The sequence below is a fragment of the Mandrillus leucophaeus genome, unplaced genomic scaffold, assembly GCF_000951045.1.
Source record: "Mandrillus leucophaeus isolate KB7577 unplaced genomic scaffold, Mleu.le_1.0 Scaffold510, whole genome shotgun sequence".
Classification (NCBI taxonomy): domain Eukaryota; kingdom Metazoa; phylum Chordata; class Mammalia; order Primates; family Cercopithecidae; genus Mandrillus; species Mandrillus leucophaeus.
The window spans coordinates 741532-760873 of record NW_012105476.1 but is presented as its reverse complement, the minus strand read 5'-3'; the positions used below and the strand labels follow the sequence as shown (position 1 = coordinate 760873).

Genomic DNA, 19342 nt, shown 5'->3' with positions numbered 1-19342 from the left:
TGAAACCCCATCTCTACTAAAAATACAAAAATTAGCTGGGCATGGTGGCGGGCACCTGTAATCTCAGCCACTCAGGAGTCTGAGGCAGGAGAATTACTCGAACCCGGGAGGCGGAGGTTGCAATGAGCAGAGATCGCGCCACTGCACTCCAGCGTGGGCGACAGAGCAAGACTCCGTCTCAAAAACAAAAACAAACAAACAAAGCAAAAAGACAAGGAAAGTCCCAGAGGACAGGGGCAGAGAAAGAAAACCCAAAGTGAACCCAGCAAGGAAGGAGAGGAGCAGCCAGCGGGAGAAACCCAGGGCTCGGAACTGGCAGGGGCAGCAAGGCCTGGGGCGGCCGCATGTGTGGGACAAGCACACGGGGAGGCCTGTGAAGAGTAGAAGAGCAGCGTCGGACAGGGTGGGGGTGCTGGATTGGATGGGCGGGGGGGCCGGGCTTCACTGTTAGACATGGTGGGGTGGGCACAATTCTTACTCTTTCGTGTTTTTCAACGTGAAGTTAAAAATTAAAACAGGAATCTTGACAAAGCTGAAAAATAATAATCATAAGGAGAAAAATAAGGACAGAGTGAACACTAAGGGAGAAAGGCCAGGCTGACCCCCTCCTGCGTCACTGCAGACTGCCCAGCTCCTGTGGCCAGCGTGGTGAGGCCACTGCCCAGCTCCTGTGGCCAGTGTGGCAAGGCCACTGCCGGGGATGGGCGGCATCTCTGCACAGAGGGTTGCATTAGAGCCCCGGGAGGGGCCTCAGGATCCAAGCAGCAGAAACCCTGTTCAGGGGCAAAGCCAGCAAGGGTAGGGGTTGGGGAGGGGCCACAGGCCAGTGGAGGCTCAGCACTCAAGGCCCCGCTCCTCCCTCCCTCTCTTCCTCCTCCTTCTCCTCCTCTTTGTTCATCTTCCTTCCTTCCAGTACTGAGGTCAGGGCCAGGCACGCTGCGGTCTGTCTCCTCACCTCTGCTCAACACCTGGGCTGGGACCGCGCTCTAGGGCCCAGAGGCGTTTGGGAGGCCACCGCAGCACGCCATGGAGGAGTGCACAGCCACCCTGCATCAAGTCAGGTCATCGAGGAAGGGACAGCAACATGTCCATGAGGCAGGCCTGACCTGCGCTCCCAGTGACTAACCTCTCGTGACCTCTGTTTCCAGACGTCCCTGGGAACTGTTCAGAAAACTTCTGTCAGAACGGAGGCACCTGTGTGCCGGGCACGGACGCCCACAGCTGTGACTGCGGGCCAGGGTTCAAAGGCAGACGCTGCGAGCTCGGTAAGTCAGGGCTTGGCCTCAGGGCGCCCCTTACCACAAAGCCTGTGCCTCGGCCTAGCACTGCTGGGCCACAGCTGGGTTTGCCACGGGAGCCTCCAACCATGAGGTGCCAGACAGGGAGCCTGGTGCACGGGGCTGACCCCTGAGTCCCCGGGGGCTGCGCTGCCGCCCCAAGCACCAGGATGGGAGGTGCTGCCCGTCACAGGGGTCAGAACACCCACAGCATGCGAGGCTCAACTGCAGAGGACTCCCTGACCCAGCCAGAGCAGGTGTCCGGAGAAGGGACTCCCACCTCCACAATACTGACCTGCCCCGGCCTTAGAGGAAGCCAGCTGCAGACCCCCGAGCCCTCTTCCCCGGCCTTAGAGGAAGCCTAAGGGGTTTCGCTACAGACCCCCGGGCCTTCTCTTTGGGCAAGGCCTCTCGGAGAGGCAGGAGGAGCATGTCAGGAGCCCCTGGCGAGCCACTGCCCTTTTTTGTTGCAGCCTGTATAAAGGTGTCCCGCCCCTGCACAAGGCTGTTCTCTGAGACAAAGTCCTTTCCAGTCTGGGAGGGAGGCATCTGTCACCACGTGTAAGTTGATTTCCACGTGTAAGTTGGTTTCTGTCCTCCGCCTTACCACATTTGTAGTGTGTTTTTTTTGGTTTTTTTTGTTTGTTTGTTTTTTTGAGACAGAGTCTCGCTCTGTCGCCCAGGCTGGAGTGCAGTGGTGTGATCTCAGCTCACTGCAAGCTCCGCCTCCCGGGTTCACGACATTCTCCTGCCTCAGCCTCCCCAGTAGCTGGGACTAGAGGTGCCCGCCACCTCGCCCGGCTAATTTTTTTATTTTTAGTAGAGACGGGGTTTCACTGTGTTAGCCAGGATGGTCTCGATCTCCTGACCTCATGATCCACCCCATCGGCCTCCCACAGTGCTGGGATTCCAGGTGTGAGCCACCGCGCCGGCCAGGTTGTTGCTACTATTATCATCATCTTCATTATTGGTTTGCTTTGAATTGCATGAGTTTCTGCCCCTCAACCTCCCGCAGTGCTGGGATTCCAGGCGTGAGCCCCTGCACCCGGCCTGTAGTGTGTTCTTGACTCCTCAAAGTGCTTTCTCAAAGCCACCCACCTACCCCTGAGGGGGGACGACAGCTGCAGTCACAGAAGGGACTTGCTTTGATCACTGATTCCCTCCATGTCACAAACTAGGCAGCTGAGGCAGAAAAACTGAATAACTGCCCCAAGTCCATGCAGCTCAGGAGCAGGGGCTGAGAAGAACCCAGGCCCTCAGTCCCCCAGGCCCCCAGGCCCCCAGACTTTCCTCCCCACACATCACCCACCCAGACCCCCAGCCCCTAGGCCCCCAGACCTTCCTCCCCACACATCACCCACCCAGGCCCCAGGCCCCTGGCCCCCAGACCTTCCTTCCCACACGTCGGCCCAGTGCCCACTGAATGGCAGGGCCAACTGAAGTGACCTTCCTCTCTTCTCTTCCTCAGAGCCCCCTGGAAAAACAAACAGCTCATGAGAATGCCGGCCTCAGTTCTGCCATTAACTCATGATGTGGCCTCAGGCCCCCCATCTCCGAGACAGGCTGTGGAGGGAGAGCTGCCCAGCCCATCTCTTAGAACCTTTCTTGCTAACACTCTGAGTCTGTGGGTTACACAATCAATGTAGTCAACAGATAACTTACTGAACACCTGCTGTGAGCTGGGCACGGTTCTAGATACTCAGCACACATCAGGAACAGAGCAGACCAAAGCCCTGCCTTCAGGACCCGTTCATTGCAGATGAGGGGACAGACAATGCAGTGAGTGTGTGGTGTGGCAGGTGGTGAGTGCGAAGGGAAACAGGACGAGATGACAGGATGAGACTAGGAGAGCCTGCTGGGGATGGGCAGGGGCTGGTGCAGAAAGAGGGTGCTCACCCTCTTGGAGATGAGAGGGTAAGCCTCCTGGAGAGGGTGATGCTGAACAGACATGGAGGAGGGACATCTGAGGGAAGGACGTTCCAGACAGCCAGAGGACCAGTTACCAAGGCCCCGAGTCAGGAGTGTCCCTGGCATGTTGGGGGAGAAGTGGAGAGTGGTGAGAGGTGAGGGACAGGGAACCTCCAGGGCCATGGAGACCCACAGAAGGACTCTGGTGTTTGTCCGTCATGAAATGGGGAGCTACCAAAGGGTTCTGAGCAGAGGAGTGACATGTTCGATTACACTACTTTGGATGTTCTGCGAAGACTGGGATATAAACAGGCAAGGGTAGAAGCTTCATTGGAGCTTGGACGTGAAGCCAGGTGTAATATGTAGCAGGAACACATATGAGATGCTAATCTGTGTTGAGATTTGGGAAGCCGTATTGACAGTCCACTGAATTTGGATTCTGTGCAGTGGCCGTCTGAACCCACAGTATCTACCATCTTCCCACTGTGCTTAGTTACACCAGTGCCTGCTGGTGACCACCAAGTATCCAACAAGAAGACCCTTCCCGTCCTGAAAGCATTCTATCCTTTCCCTTTCAACCTATCTGCATATTTCAAGTGACTTCCTTGTATTTAACATAGAGGTGGGTCTTGCTTGATATCTAGTCTGACAGTTTGGTTTTTATTGGAGTATTTAGACAATTTACATCACCTTCCACATCATGACCAGCGTGGTTGGATTTAAACTTCCATATTGCTGTTTGTTTTCTATTTTTCCCATCTGCTTTCTGTTACTTTTTCCCTTTTTCCTGCCTGATTTTGGATGACTTTTTACTATATTTTGTCCAGTTCTCTGGTGGTTCACACTGGGAGGTTAATTCCAGATTCTGTTACTCTTTCATGTCCAGAAAGGGAAGTCTTACCACAGGTTTTAGATCCTAAAGGTTCTACGAGACTTAGCATATGAGTTGGAGCTTTGCCTGCTGAACTCCTTGGATCTCCCTTTTAAACAGCTCTGACATTTGAGAACTTTAACAAAAGACAAAACACCTTCCCATCCATTATTATCTACAAACTTGTAAGAGAGATGGTATGAGTAGGTCCCATTTTACCTGCAACTGAGACTTAAAACTTCAAGAGACTTGCTTGAAGTAGCTTGATGAATAAATGGAAGAGGCAGGAGATGAAATCAGGCCTCCTGTTCTATAATGCCTACATCGGAATCCTGAATCCCCAATCCCTAACACTTCTCAAACTTCTCTGTGAAATACCCAGAAAAACAGAGAAGTGAGGTCATACCTTCCCCAGGCCTCAGGCGAAGTGGCCTGCCTCTAGCACTGACATGTCTTTGAAATTTCACAGTTTATTTTTAGTACCATATACTTTGTCAGTGCTCATCAGAATGCACATTAAAATGGGTTTATTTTATGTATATTATTGTACCTCAATAAATTTGTTACAAATCACATGACATTTATGTTAAACATCTTAATACATCAATAGGAGGTAATGTTTCATTCAGAAAATAGCAGCTTTTCCCTCAGACACCTTCAGGGTTACCTGTGGGTTCACATAGCCTAGGTTAAGCAGTTGGCAACATTTTGCTTCACTGTCTGGTTTTACAAAGCTATCTTGTGACAACAGGTATAAAAGAGTCTACAGAGTTCACCAAGACATCTGCTTCAAAGAGAGCTGTGAAAGCACAAGCCTCAAGAAGACCCCAAACAGGTGCCTCTGGGGAGCAGGCCCATGCTGTGTCCTGCATGGAGCCCACAGGGTGATGGGGCAAGATGCCGTGTCCTGCATGGAGCCCACAGGGTGATGGGGCAAGGGCGGCGGTGCTATGGGATGCTGCAGGCCTGCGGGTGGAGCCAGGCGGTCTACTCACCCGGATAGGCAGCCCCTGGCCAGCCACGTTCTGCTACGAAACTGTATGTCCATATACGTGCATGTGAGCGTACACAGAGGGGCCCAGCCGGGCATGCCGGGTGCCGGGGGGAGGTCACACGGTGGGTGCTGGGAGTCACTCTGGTTATGCGTATTCACACAGAACACGGTGCTACAATTGGGAAGCACAGGGTGTAACTGACAGCCCCGAGTATTTAACGGCCAATATAGGGTGTCGCTGTTTACTTTTCATTCACTCACACCCAGGTTCTTTCCCCAAAGGGTTCAAGGTAGTTACAAGAATTACTCCTGTTTGGGGTTTACTGAAAGAAGTACCTGAGAATATTATATGCTTTAGAAACCACAGAGTCGAAACCTGTCATCGTCCTCATATACCAATGAGTAGCCACGCTATTTGTTTGGCATTACCAAGTGTCAGGGCGAGGCCGCAGCCTGCAGCTCACCAACTGTGCTGCTCGGCCTGCGCCCGTCTCCCGGCTCTTCCCTGGGGTAGCTTTTGCTTGCTTTCTCCCATGTCCGTCCTTCTCTCTCTCTCTGACTCACATCCAGCCATGTTTCTAGCCTTGTCACTCCCAAACTACTGCCTCAAGCCAGGCGGGCGCACACAAACTAAAATGCTAATCTCCACAGCGGTGTCTGGACTAATGGTATCCCCCATCCTGGAATATATGTGAGCTAAAGACAGGATTTCAGCAGGCATCCTGGACTGAGGTAGCTGTAGGATTCAAAGTACACAGTCTTTTTTTCATTAAACAACTTTTCTCTATTTCAGGAAACAAAGTAAGAGTCAGACACTGGAGAAATCTTAAGGTACGTCCCTGCTGCTCCTGCACCACTACCACAGAGCTGCTGGGAAGTGGGGGGTGACTGCCCAGCCCTGGGGCTCTCCGAGTGCCGCTGCCTACTTACTAAGCACTGCTAAAGGAAGCTCGGTCCTGTGCTGCTGTGTTACAGACTCCTGGGCAGGAAGGTTTCAGAATTTCCCAAGGGGAAAAAGACATGAACCTGCTCTGGCCACTGACAAATACATCTTCAGGTGGAAATGAGGCTCTCTGTGAATAGGGGCAAATCCCACTCTTTCTCAAGGGAAACGTGGCCAAGAAACCCCTCGATCAGCTGCAGTGGGAGGAAGAGGCAGGAGGGTGGGCACTTGGAGAGGCTGGAAGACCACCTGGCACCTGGGAGGAGGGGCCACGGGCAGTGGGAGGGCCTGGGCTGCTGAGAAATTCCGGGGGTTCCGGGACAGAACTAAGACAGTGCCTCCCAGAGCTTGTGAATGGCATTCTGTCAGAACTAAAAATGGGGCAGGGGCCTTGATCACTTAATATTTAGAAAGTCTCAAAGACTGTCTGTCACTAGGAAACTCATCGCTGACACTAGACTCATAGGCATTCATAAATCCTGAAATGAAAGAAACTTTCTAACCTTTTTTGATTAAGCTAGCATTTCCCAAACTCTTTTGGCAACCAAACCCCCATCCTGCCCCTGCCTCCTGCTGCTGCATCTTCAACAACACTGGTATTCTTCACAATGGTTTGCAGAAGACTGGGATAGACCACAGAAAACCATCTACAACCTGTTATCAGTTTCATACTGACTACAGTTTCTTATCAACATGTCACTGTGCATGAAAGATCAATTTCTGGTTGGCCTAGGACAGCTTTGCTACTCACGCCCCTTAAATGAGCCTTCACAGTTCCTCTTCCTGTGGTACAGATGAGAGTGAGGCACCCTTGGGTAACAAGCCACTTCAAAACAGGTCTATGTTTTGTTATATGCCTAAAAAAATAAAGGAGAAATGTGATTCGGAAACCTTTAAAAACGAACAGAAGCAAAAGAGCTTTTCAGGTAAAGGCTCACACACTCCAAAGGAAGAATGTCCACACCACCTGGGGGAAGGCCTGGGCCGGAGCTCCACAGATGGCCGGAACTTGAGCTCTGAGTTGGCCATGACAGAGGGCATGCATCTGCCTCTTCGGATGTGGAAAGGCTCTCCATAAGAGAGCAGCTGGCAGCGTTCACTTCCTGTTGACTCAAAGGAATCACTTCCTGCCATAAGAGAGCAGCTGGCAGCGTTCACTTCCTGTTGACTCAAAGGAATCACTTCCTGCTCCCACCTCACCCTCCAAAGACACACACACTAAACACACTCCAAGCTTGTAAGCAATTTACTACAGCCGAGCATCACCTAACAATGGAGATGCGTTCTGAGAACTGCTTTGTGAGGCGAGGTCATCTGGGTGAACATCATAGCGCGTACTTAGAACAAACCTAGATGGTGCCGCGTACCGCGCACCTAGGCTGTATGGCAGAGCCTGTGCTCCCGGGTGACACACCACAGCGTGTTACTGAATACTGTAGGCAGTTGTAACACAGTGCCAAGTGTGTGTGTATCTAAACACAGAAAACCTACAGTAAAAATTATGGTATAAAAGATAAAAAATGATACACCTGTGCCGGGCACTTACCATCATTGGAATGTGCAGGACTGGCAGTTGTGCAATAATAAATTAGTTCTTCAATAAGAAATTAACCTTAGCGTACTGTAACTTTTTTACTTTATACATTTTTAATTTTTACTTTTTAATTCTTTGTAATAACAGCTTAAAATACAACCACACTGTACAGATGTTCAAAACTGTTTTCTATCCTTATTCTAAGTGCTTTTTCTGTTCTTAAAAATTTTGTTTTTTACTTTTTAACTTTTGTTAAAAACTAAGACACAAACATACACATTGGCGTAGGCCTACACAGGGTCAAGATCATCCATGTCACCTTCCTTCACTTCCACATCATGTCCCAGTAACACACGTGGAGCTGTCACCTCCTGTGACAATGATTCCTTCTTCTGGATACCTCCTGAAGGACCTGCCTGAGGCCATTTTACAGTTAACTTTTTTTTTTTTTTGAGACGGAGTCTCGCTCTGTCACCCAGGCTGGAGTACAGTGGCGCTATCTTGGCTCACTGCAAGCTCCATCTCCCAGGTTCACGCCAGTCTCCTGGCTCAGCCACCTGAGTAGGTGGGACTACAGGCGCCCACCACCACGCCCAGCTGATTTTTTGTATTTTTAGTAGAGACGGGGGTTTCACCGTGTCAGCCAGGATGGTCTCGATCTCCTGACCTCGTGATCTGCCCGCCTTGGCCTCCCAAAGTGCTGGGATTACAGGCTTGAGCCACCGCGCCCGGCCACTTTTTTTTATAGGTAGGAGTACACTCTAAAATCATGATGAAGAGTATAGTAAATACATAAACCAGTAACATCACAAATTATGATCAAGTATTATGTACTGTACATAATTGTATGTGCTAGACTTCTATACACAGGGCAGTGCAATAGGTTTGTATACACCAGCATCACCACAAACACACAAAGAATTCTTCTAGCACTTTGGGAGGCCGAGGTCAGTGGATCACTTGAGATCAGGAGTTTGAGACCAGCCTGGCCAACATGATGAAACCCCGTCTCTACTAAAAATACAAAAATTAGGCATGGTGGTAGGCACCTGTAATCCCAGCTACTCAAGAGGCTGAGGCAGGAAAATCACTTGAACCCAGAAGGCAGAGGTTGCAGTGGGCTGAGATTGTGCCACTACACTACAGCCTGGGCAACTGAGCAAGACCCTCTGTCTCAAAAAAAAAAAAAAAAAGAAAAACAATTTTGTACCATGGCTATGACCTCAGCTCCACTGTAATCTCATGGGACCACTGTCATGCGTGCAGTCCTTCATCATACGGTGCCTAACTGTACTAGAATTAAGAATCCACAAACATAATTTGGGTTTGAGATATTTATATGGTGGTAAGTCACCTGAAATATTAATGTATGTTTTTAAAGGCTTGCCTAGCACATCCACTCCCATAAAAACAAATCAGAAACCCCCAACTAATTATCAAATACTGGCTTATAGAACACCTATTCTTGAAATAATGGAGAAAACACACAAAAAAGCAGGAAACAGAAACACACGCACCCAGACACCTGTCCAAGAACAACATGAGAATTCACTTCAACCCAGAGCAACTTGACGCAGCCGTGCCCTTGGAGAAAAGACCGAGTCATTACTGGGAGGAGGAGGGCAGGGTGGAGGAACAGCCTGTTGATTTCCCATTTAAAAGTTGTAATGCGGAGCCCACCTGTTCCTAAAGATGGGGATGTAGTCAGTGGAGGCTGCCCCTCCCCATGTGCACTGCCATATGGTAGAATCCTGGTGCTCTAAGAACGCAGGGGCCTCTGGATGACAGAGGCCCTGAGGGCCACTGAGAGAAACAGGATGCAGCCCATTTAAAGGAGTGGGAATGCCTATCATTCTCCTCATGCTTCACTTTGTTTTCTCTTCAAAGGATTTAAGACGTTCTTGTTACACTCCACCAACCTCACGAGTTTCTAAAACCCAGGAAGATGAGGTCTAAAAACTGGATGAAAAAGGACACCCTGAGAGAAAAGGTCCTCGCTGGAGTCGGTCCCCTCTGGGACCTCTCTCCTCACGCCTCTAGAAGACAGATGGCCAGGCCTGTGCACACACCAGCCCGCCCTGAGAGTCCCCTCTGGGACCAATCACCTATGAGTCCTGCGATGCATTAAGCAGCCTGTGCCCTCACCCAGGCTGCTGTTCCCGAAGGTGTGGTCTGTGCCTCTGCGGATGGGATGACAGCTGGCCATTCCCCGGGATCAGTGAGGCTGTCAGCCTTGCTTCTGCAGTATTCGGAAACCTGTTCTTACACTCCAAAGCCAGAGAAAGAATTCTGCCTTCGAGGCCTAATAAATTGAGAAGGAACCGTGATGGACCACTTCCAAAACAGAGATGGGGGGCAGTGGCCGAAGGGCAGAGACCAGGTGATGCTGGGAGGAAAGCCGGGTTGCAGACACAGCCGCCCCTGCTCTGGTCCTTCAGCGTGTTTATGATGCTCGTGCAGGTCGACAAGCCATCCTACGGACTAGGACAATTCAGAAGAGGAAATGGTAACACGAAGGTGGAGTTCAGACTCTCAGACAACAGCAGGGCTGGCAGCGTTTCTCTGTAAAGGGTCAGACAGTAAGTATTTTCAGCTCTGCAGACCAGAGGTCCCTGCGGCTACAGCACAGACACAGCCACAGGCGTGGAATTGAACGGCTGTGGCAATGTTCCAATAAAAACTTATTTACAATAACAGGTGGGGGCCAGATGGGCCCATGGGCCATATTTGGTGAACCCTGTTCTATGAGATCACCTAGGCTTCAGCCTTCAACAGTGGAAGCCATCCCTGAATGACAGGTCACAAGGGCATCAAAGACCCCTGAATTTTCATGGAAAAAGCTATCCAGACCCCTACTTGGAAAGCGGCACACTGCCGCGAAGCAGCAAGGACGTCTTACAAGTCTCAGTGCAACAGAGACAGACACCTGGGCTGGGCTGGACAATGTTTAAAGTTCCTATTAGTCCATGACTCGAGTAATACTGTTTTAGGCTATCGGGTAGTAAACACGATCTTAGACATCCCCATCTTCAGAAGCAGGACAGTGTGGCACCTCAGCACACCCGCTTCCCACCGTGCTGCAGAGCAGCTGTCTTCCCCTGAGAATGTTTCAACCAGAGCAGCCGATCGCACCTCCTCTCGTGTTGAGCCTCACGATGGCTGACCCCGCGGGAAAGCCGGCGCCCTGCCGCACCGCCCTGATTGCAGAGCCAGCATTCCAGCCACAGAGGGCCTCCTTCCTTTCATCTTTTATAAAAATGTGTTTTGAAGAGTTAGAGTATATTTTAGGCTTTTTATCTTTATTAAAATTTCATGTGCATGTGTCTGTGTATTCTGCAATTTGTCATTTTCAGAAGGAAGGAACAGGCAATTCGAGAAGTCTCACCTTCACCCCCGAACTGCTCCCCAGTCTCCAGACCCTCTTGAGAGCCGAAGGTGGAGCTCGGTGAAGGGTCTTGAGCTCAGTGAAGGGTCACTGGGTGAACTGAGAGAAAACCACGTTCAGAAACACGTACTGCGGACTTCCTGCAGCCCTGGGACCCGTCATTGTCCATGTAAGCTACAGCATTACTAGCAGATGCTAAGATCGAGTGATATCACTGGAAAAGTAGGTGAATCTACTAGGAAACTTTCTACTCCCTACTAGGACCTCAAACCCCTCAGCCACACAGCAAATGCCAATATGCTCCTGTATTAGCTTAGAAGCCTTTGTGTCAACGAGAACTGGCTCCTGAGTCCCAAGCTTGGTGCTGTGCTGTCACAGGACTCGTCTGTTGGGATGTTTTACACATTAAATATCTAGTAAAAAGACTTCCTGGTGCTCAGGAATTACAGTTCGTTCTTGAAACATTCCAAAGAGGCCACCACAGCGTTTCCCACGTGGCTTCTTTTAAATACTCAAATGGCTTCCTTGAAAATACTCAAAGTCCACCCAAGGACATTAGTAATAACAGAATCAGAAAACTGTCAGGAGCATAAAGATTTATTTCTGTATCAAAATGAAAGAAGCAGTCATGAGTTGCTGAATTACCCATTTGCTAATGAAACTGGGATGGACTGATCATCTAACCAAGTGCAGATAGAGGATTCTACTTAGTTCTCTGATCGGGCACAAGAACAGCAGCCTAGGTTCTGGGGAGAGTGGCAGTGACCGGGATGCCACATGGAAGAGAAAATGAAAACACTGGCACAGTGAAATGTCTCATTTCCAAACAGTTTTGCCTATGGCCAAGCAAGGCAATAAAGACAAACTCTCCCTTTTCCCCATTGCATGTGGGCTACCAGGTACAAGTAAGGGAATCTTTGCTCTGCCCACTGTCCTCCAGTGGAGAACCCAACAGGCAAGGGTCCCACTCAGGTGTCAGCTCACCTCCTGCACCTCCCCTTAGCAGGAACTCCTTCCACTGGCAAATGACTCTGACTCAGCTGTGGCGATGTGGAGGGAGTCACCGAGCTGCTTTTCTTTTGCAAAACAAGTCTTTTTCTTTGCAGTCACGCTCTAAGACAAGACTGCTGGAGAAAACAAAAGCACCTAGACTTCAGTGCCAAATCCCCACAATAGCATGCAGCTCACACCTACCAAGGGTAGTCCAGTGCATAGGGGAAAGGAACCCTGCTGAAAAACCAGCTCCTTATTTTTCTTTTAAATAAAATAATACTATCCTGAGTCCATTTACCATCTGAAGTTGTCACGAGTGAACAGTCACATTACTTTATTGGACCACGCCTTAGATGAGTTTCTCAGGCTCAGCACTGACATTTTGGGCCGGATCATTCTCTCTTGTGGGGCCATCCTGTGCACTGTAGGATGTTTTATCACATTCCTGGCCTCTACCCACTAGAATCTACCAGATCCTAGAATCTAGTCGATCCTAGAATGCTACCAAGGAGACTTGAATTTTGGTCCTATCATCAAAAATGCTCTCTGCATCAATCCTATGCCAGTTTCCCCTAAGGAGGGGCTAACTGGAATGTTCTAGGATGTACCAATCCTCCAGGACCCTCTTAGAGCTCATGGCATCAGAGACAGGCCTCTACCTCAGGGATCATCCCTGGCTTACATCAAATTCCTCTTCTCTGTTCCCAACACTTCAAATTGTTCTTTGGACTCACTGAGTTCCCTAAGGTGACACACACCCCCCCCCACCCCCACCTTGGGGGTCATGGAGCGCTCCCTGTGGCCCTGGCTTCAGCCCACCTGCTCCATACCCTGTGCTCTTCTCTGGTTCTCGAAGCCGTCTGTAACCAGGGCAGGGGAGATAACTGTATGGAACCATTCCCTGGCCTCCACCTGCCCCAGCACTCTCCAGGCCAGCACAGTCTACAGGGCCGGAGACACCAGGCCTGGAAGTGACCACTGGCCAAGAGCTGACATAAAAGCCAACCTCCCCAAACAGGAAGGGCCTGTTCTTCACAAAGATAAAGAAAACTGCCACAATGTTCTGCTGGCCTTAGGAAGCCTGCAAAATTAACCAATACATCACGAATCAACTTCCTTTTATTCTGCTGTACACTGAATGCCATCACGAAGCAATATACTTTTGGATTAAAAACAAGTATTTCTGTGGAAAACCTGCTACATGTTTTCATAAAATAAAGTGCTATGATGTACTAAAACCTCACATTGCCTTCTCGTAATTTTATTTTTATCACTAGAAGGAAATATAAAGTGATTCCTGAACCAGAAGAATGAACCCCATCTTCCAACTGTCACAGAATTATCACCAACATATTCAAAAGAGAAAAAAGTAAAACCAAATGTTGATGTATTGAGTGCCCTTGATTTGAATAGCTCAAAGTAAGTATTCTATTCAGGATGGGACAGGGCCTCCCTCACAGACACCTGACAACAGATCAAACATGCATTTCCTGTTTCCGGTTTGGTTTGATCTGTCTGCCTCTCAGGTGACTTATAATTTTTTTCATCAAGAGACCAGTTTTAGAATAAAAAATAACTTAAGAAGATTCAAGTAAAGGACCCAAAAGCTTTAAGAGAATGAAAAGCTTCCTTGGTATCTCTGGGCCCTTGCTCTAGGCCTTCCATCATAGCTGTTCCTCCTCCTCGTCATCCTCATCCTCATCATCCTCCTCCGCCTCGTCGTCGTCCTCATCATCTTCATCCTCATCTTCATCCAGACTTGCCCTTTTGTCATCAGATGTGCTGCTGTCAGACTCCTCCTCCTCCCGAGCCAGGAGCTTCTTAAAAACCTCAAACTCCTCAACAGAAGAACAGGCTGTCCTGGCCAAAAACTCGGCTTCTGAAACTCTGAAAATGTCCTTGACCAGTGGGTTAGGGATCTGTGTCTGCCCCTTCTTGTCAGGGGTTTGGTACCGTCCCAGTCGCTCCAGGTAAATGTGTCTCTGCTTAATCTTGGTTAGTGAATACTGCAAGTACTCACTCTTCACAATGTCTGGATGCTTAACGCCCATCCTGAAGTACGCGTACTGGAAGACACAAACACACCCAGGAGTCCCAGACACAGAGTCCTGAAACCTATCACTCTGTAAACCACATCAACTTCAGCTGGACAAAAGGATTCAAAAACAATTGCCTCATTGGTGGCAGCAGAATGCCCACTCTAGGAGACTGACATTTGTGTGACAGAGGGCAGTTTCAAAACACTTTCGAATTCATCCTGAGAAACACGGAGCAGGAAATAAAGGGGCAGGAGGGAGAAGGGGCAGGAGGGAGAGGTGGTATTTTTCTTTAAACGGGGAAGGAAAAGAATGAATATGGAAAGAACAGGCAAAACATTCAGAAAACATCTAGAAATTCCACCTAAGTTGTCATAATTGTTACTAAAAAGTTGGACAACTGTTAAAATTACATTTTCAAAATCAACATGCAAAACCAATTCTGAGGACAGGATGGTTTCAGCTGTTCTAAAATTAGCTATTTCAGAGTCCCCACTTAGACTCTCAGAATAGGACTGGATCATTCATTATTAATGGCAGAAAAGTTGAAGAATAGGTTTGATCTGTAATAAATTAAAGAACCAGAACCAAATTTTCTTTGGCTGATGTACGCAGAGAATCTAGTCTTTCACTTCCTCCACTCAAATGAGGTGTCTGAGGCTTCTTATTCATATAACTGAGCCTTACTACATTTGAAAAACCTGAAAAACTTGCTGTTACTACAGTAATCATGCTATCAGTCATTCTCACCTGAAACCACGCTAAAGGTATCAGTCATTCTCACCTGAAACTTGTATTCCAGTTGACCCAGGTCCTCTCGAAGAACAGAGGGGCAACTGTGCAAAATCTTGGTGACTTGCTGTACCGTGAAAAGGCACTTCTCCTTGAGAAGCCTGACAGTGTCATTAATGTCCTGCTGACGCATGGTGAAAATTTCAGGGCAACAGTAAAGCACCCTCTTTAATTTCCCTGCAGAACATTCAAAAAAGGCAAGCACATAATTTCAGGATACTCCAGAAACCCAAGGAGCTAGCTGCACCCAATTTAAGTCCACATTTAAAAACAAACAAGGATCCTCTCCTTCCACAGAGCAAGTGGCAATTTCAGATCTAACTTCCCAGAAGCACCATGGAAATGATCCATCTCCCCACCGACTTCCTGACACTCCTCAGACTCACCAGCCTTGCCTCCCTGTGTTCCTGCTTTATTCTGGCCTCCCACCTGAAAGGTGCCAACTTTGTATTTTGGGTCTCCTCTTGCCCTCCTCACTTGGAAAATAATTTCCCAGGCATTTACTGGAAAGATCAGAGAGTAACATGGGAGGAACCGTATTTGGGGTTTGGGTTGATGTTTCCTTCTATAATACAATAGTCATCAAAGCATTCACAACTAACATTCTCAAGCTGAACTCAATGAAAAGGAGTTTCATCATCATCCTAACAGTAATAACAACAATAGTAATCACGAGGACACACACCACCAACGCTGACGTCCTGGTTACCAGGGTCACCATATATCTTCTCCCAGCCAGGGCGCCTTGAGTGAAAGAGGCCCTATCAAAACTGCACTAACGGTGTAAACAGGGACTATTCCAGGCCTTCCTAGGGATAGCTGAGCAAAATTCAGTAATTGGAAACTTAAAGTCAACTACTTAAACTGTTAATTAAAATTTTCCTAACATTTGAGTTAGTGATTATCTCAATGTGTGAGGAATTTCAGGAGTTTAGGTTTATCTTCATCTCTTAAGGCTGTACTGAGTTTGCTAATAACCACTGCACATAATGTATTAAGTTTAGACTTTTAGATTACACTGTAAGAGAGAATCTGTTAAGAAAACTATACAAGGCTACCTTTTTCTTATCTTCTAGAGAAAGAGGCCTGTAGAGATGCTGTGAAATGGTGGGTCCTAAACCTTCCACCCCTGCCTCAAAAAAAAATCTTACCAGGAAGAGTCAATCATGCAAAGAAGTAATAGTGTAACTCCTCTGGTCAAAGTGGGTAAGGGTCCTTGGAGACCCCCAACTCCTCCAGAAGGCCCTTAAAGAGATTCAAGGAACTCTGAGCATCCTTGAGATGTGAATATTGTTGGAGGCAGGAGTGGAGGGTAAGTGGAAGGGAAGGTTACTCCACCAGTTTCCCAGGAACCTGGCAAGATCTCTCAGGTTCTACAGTAAATCTAAACCCTCGGCTGGAATCTGTCTTTACAAGAGATGTTGGTTTGACATCACATCACAGAGACAGAGCACTAAGACCATTTCATGTTGATTTAAACATCAAATGTTATATGTACATATATTTATCAACATCACGTATCAGCGTCAACCCACCGAACACATACCATGTGCCCACCACAGCAGTAGGTGCTAAAGACCCCACAGTGAACAAGGCAGACAGGAATCTCTGCTCTGGCACTCAATTTTTCCTTCTAGTCTCAACTCCTCCTTCCCTCTGGAAATGTATTCTGCACAGAAGGCCATTCCTACTCCTCACCTCCAAGCCGAATTAGACATTCCTCTCCAGGAACACTGACGTACTCAGAAAGCTTCCCTAATCCATCTCACCTTAGGCTGTTCTTTCCCCAACTCTGGCTCCTCTCACATTATATAACCTTTTTTTTTTTTTTGAGACAGAGAGTCTTGCTGTCACCTAGGCTGGAGTGCAGTGGTGCCATCTCAGCTCACTGCAACCTCCGCCTCCTGGATTCAAGCGATTCTCATGCCTCAGCCTCCCAAGTAGCTGGAATTACAGGCATGTGCCACCACGCCCAGTTAATTTTTGTATTTTTAGTTGAGTCAGGGTTTCGCTATGTTGGCCAAGCTGATCTTGAACCCCTGACCTCAAGTGATCTGCCTGCCTCGGCCTCCCAAAGAGCTGGGATTACAGGCACGAGCCACCGCACCCAGCCAAAATCTGCATCATCTTGTACCTTCTCCAAGCCCAAGCTTTCGCAGGTAACTGGAGCGCTTCCTCATTTGCATAATAGGCAGTTTCAATAACTGGGGACTTTTCTTCAAGACCACATACACAGGCTCTGGATTCAGACCCAAGAGAATAAATTCTGAAATGATGTCCAGCAACTGTTGAGGACTGGCACCTGGTCGTATACTGAGCAATTCATTAATATGGGCATTGCTGAAACCCATGTCCAGGAGGGAACTGATGACCCTCTCTAGCTCCAAGGACCCTTGTTCCACAGGAGTCCTCTGCTTCTCGAGGAGGCACTGAACACGATTCCTCCTGCACTCTGGTTCCTGCACATAGTTATTGGATCTAACACAAGATAACTCCTCAGTGACCCCTCCATTGGAGGCTGTAGTCAGTTTGCGCAACAAGGAAGCTGTCATCCTTCTCTGTTCTCCAAGATGAGGAGTCTGCCTAGCCATCCAGGCCCAGGTGAGGGGGATCAGGCGGTGCCAATCAAGGACCTGTAAGACACAGGACCAAAAGACAATTAATTCCTCACTATCCCAGTGTAATGGACACCACAAGACTTTTGAGCCAGAGTACTTACTGCCTTGGTTCCACACAAACATACAGTTTTTAAAGCAATCTGCAAAATCGTATCTGAACTTAAGCTACAGAGAAGGAAGCTCACATAGAGAGAAAAGGGTACTTCAAGGTCACAGAGATGGGAGTCAAGCAGGTACAATATTGTTAGCTTTTGTAGCTTTAAGGACGGAAGCAGAGACATGGAGGAAGAGGGAAAAACCAGGTCACCTGGTCATGTGTGCCAGAAAACACTGGACCTCAGACTACTTTCCAGATTCATGTTCTTAAATTCATTCCACGACAAAAATCTTGTGGGATAGAGTTGGCCCTTGAACAACAAGGGTTTGAACTGCTCGGATCCACTTATATGTGGATTTTCTTCTACCTCTGCCACCCTTGAGACACCAAGACCAACCGCTCCTCTACCTCCACTTCAGCCTAAAGACCTTATGAGGATCTACTTCCTCTTAATGAATAGTAAATACATTTTCTCTTAGGATTTTTGTTTGTTTTTTGAGATGGGGTCTCACTCTGTTGCCTAGGCTGGAGTGTAGTGGTGCAATCATGGCTCACTGCAGCCTTGACCTCCCCAGGCTGAGGTGATCCTCCCACCTCAGCCTTCTGAGTAGCTGGGACTACAGGCGCACACTACACCCTGCTAATTTTTGTATTTTTTGTAGAGACGGGGTTTTGCCCTTATGATTTTCTTAATAACGTTTTCTTTTCTCTAGCTTATGTTAAGAACACAGACTGCAGTAGATATACACGATATGTGTTAACGGACTGTTTATGTTGTCGGTAAGACTTCCAGTCATGAGTAGGCTATTAGTAGTTGAGTTTTAGAGAAGTCAAACATTATACACTGATTTTCAACTGGTGTCAGGGCGGTCTGGTGCCCCTAACTCCTCTGTTGTTCAAGGGTCACAGTAGTTAGTCAACTTGCATACACAATTCCAGTTGACTCAAAAGTCTTCAGCTGTTCAGGATGGTGCTTAACAAACTATGCACAAATCATCCAGGCACTCTAAGCCAGCAGTCTTCAACCTTTCTGGCACCAGGGACTGCCTTCAAGGAAGACAGTTTTTCCACAGACTGCTGAGGGGTTTCAGGATGATTCAAGCACATTACAGTTGTTGTACACTTTATTTCTATTATTTTCACGTTGTAATAGAAGATGAAATAATTATACAACTCACCATAATGTAGAATCATTGGGAGCCCTGAACTTGTTTTCCTACAACCAGAAGGTCCCATCTGGGGGTGATGGGAAACAGTGACAGATCATCAGGCATTAGATTCTCGTAAGGAGCACGCAACCTAGATCCCTCAAAGGCGCAGTTCACAATAGGGTTCGCGCTCCAGTGAGTCTAAGGCGGCTGGTCTGACGGGAGGCGGAGCTCAGGCTGCAATGCCAGCGAGGGGAGCGGCTGTAAATGCAGACGAAGTTTGGCTGGCTCACTGCCGCTCACCTCCTGCTGTGCAGCCTGGTTCCTAACAGGCCAGGGACCGGTACCGAGGGTTGGAGAACCCCTGCTCTAAACCCTTCACATCGGTCCCAACCCCTTCTCCAGCGTCATCGACTGTCGCCCCGGGGCCAGCCTGCCAAGCCCAAGCTCTGACTGCTCTCCAGCCTCCCCTGTCCAGATGCTCCCTCCGCCAGGAACACCGGGCAGTCGCTGGGCTCAGAGGGCGCAGCCCGGGAAACTGGGCTCGAGCCTAAAGACCTTTATGCGGATTCCGCTTCCTTTTAATGAATAGTAAATACATGTTACCTTCTTTGTGAAGTTCAAACTCTTGTTCAAGAGTCAACTCAGGCCGCGCGCGGCGGCTCACGCCTGCAATCCCAGCACTTTGGGAGTTCGAGGCGGGTGGATCACCTGAGGCCAGGCGTTAGAGACCAGCCTGGCCAACA

The 19342-nt window shown here is 48.6% G+C and overlaps 2 protein-coding genes across 2 annotated transcripts in view; one reads left to right on the top strand and one right to left on the bottom strand.

Moving 5' to 3' along the window:
• The window catches only part of SNED1 (sushi, nidogen and EGF-like domains 1), a 63238-nt gene extending 52388 nt beyond the window's left edge, over positions 1-10850 (top strand). The window contains exons 28-32 of the mRNA XM_011996400.1: positions 1149-1265; positions 1751-1838; positions 4808-4891; positions 5844-5881; positions 9415-10850. Of these exons, the coding sequence (XP_011851790.1) occupies positions 1149-1265; positions 1751-1838; positions 4808-4891; positions 5844-5880 (326 nt within the window). The 3' untranslated portion in view covers position 5881; positions 9415-10850. The remainder of the gene's footprint in view (positions 1-1148; positions 1266-1750; positions 1839-4807; positions 4892-5843; positions 5882-9414) is intronic.
• MTERF4 (mitochondrial transcription termination factor 4) lies at positions 5286-18783 on the bottom strand. The gene is made up of 7 exons (XM_011996388.1): positions 18627-18783; positions 16868-17366; positions 14726-14910; positions 12680-13971; positions 11897-12039; positions 7523-7587; positions 5286-6850 (listed from the first exon to the last, which is right to left on the bottom strand). The coding sequence occupies exons 1-4, from the start codon at positions 18627-18629 to the stop codon at positions 13570-13572; spliced, it is 1089 nt and encodes a 362-aa protein (XP_011851778.1). The 5' UTR covers positions 18630-18783; the 3' UTR covers positions 5286-6850; positions 7523-7587; positions 11897-12039; positions 12680-13569.
• Positions 18784-19342: the final 559 nt, after the last annotated feature.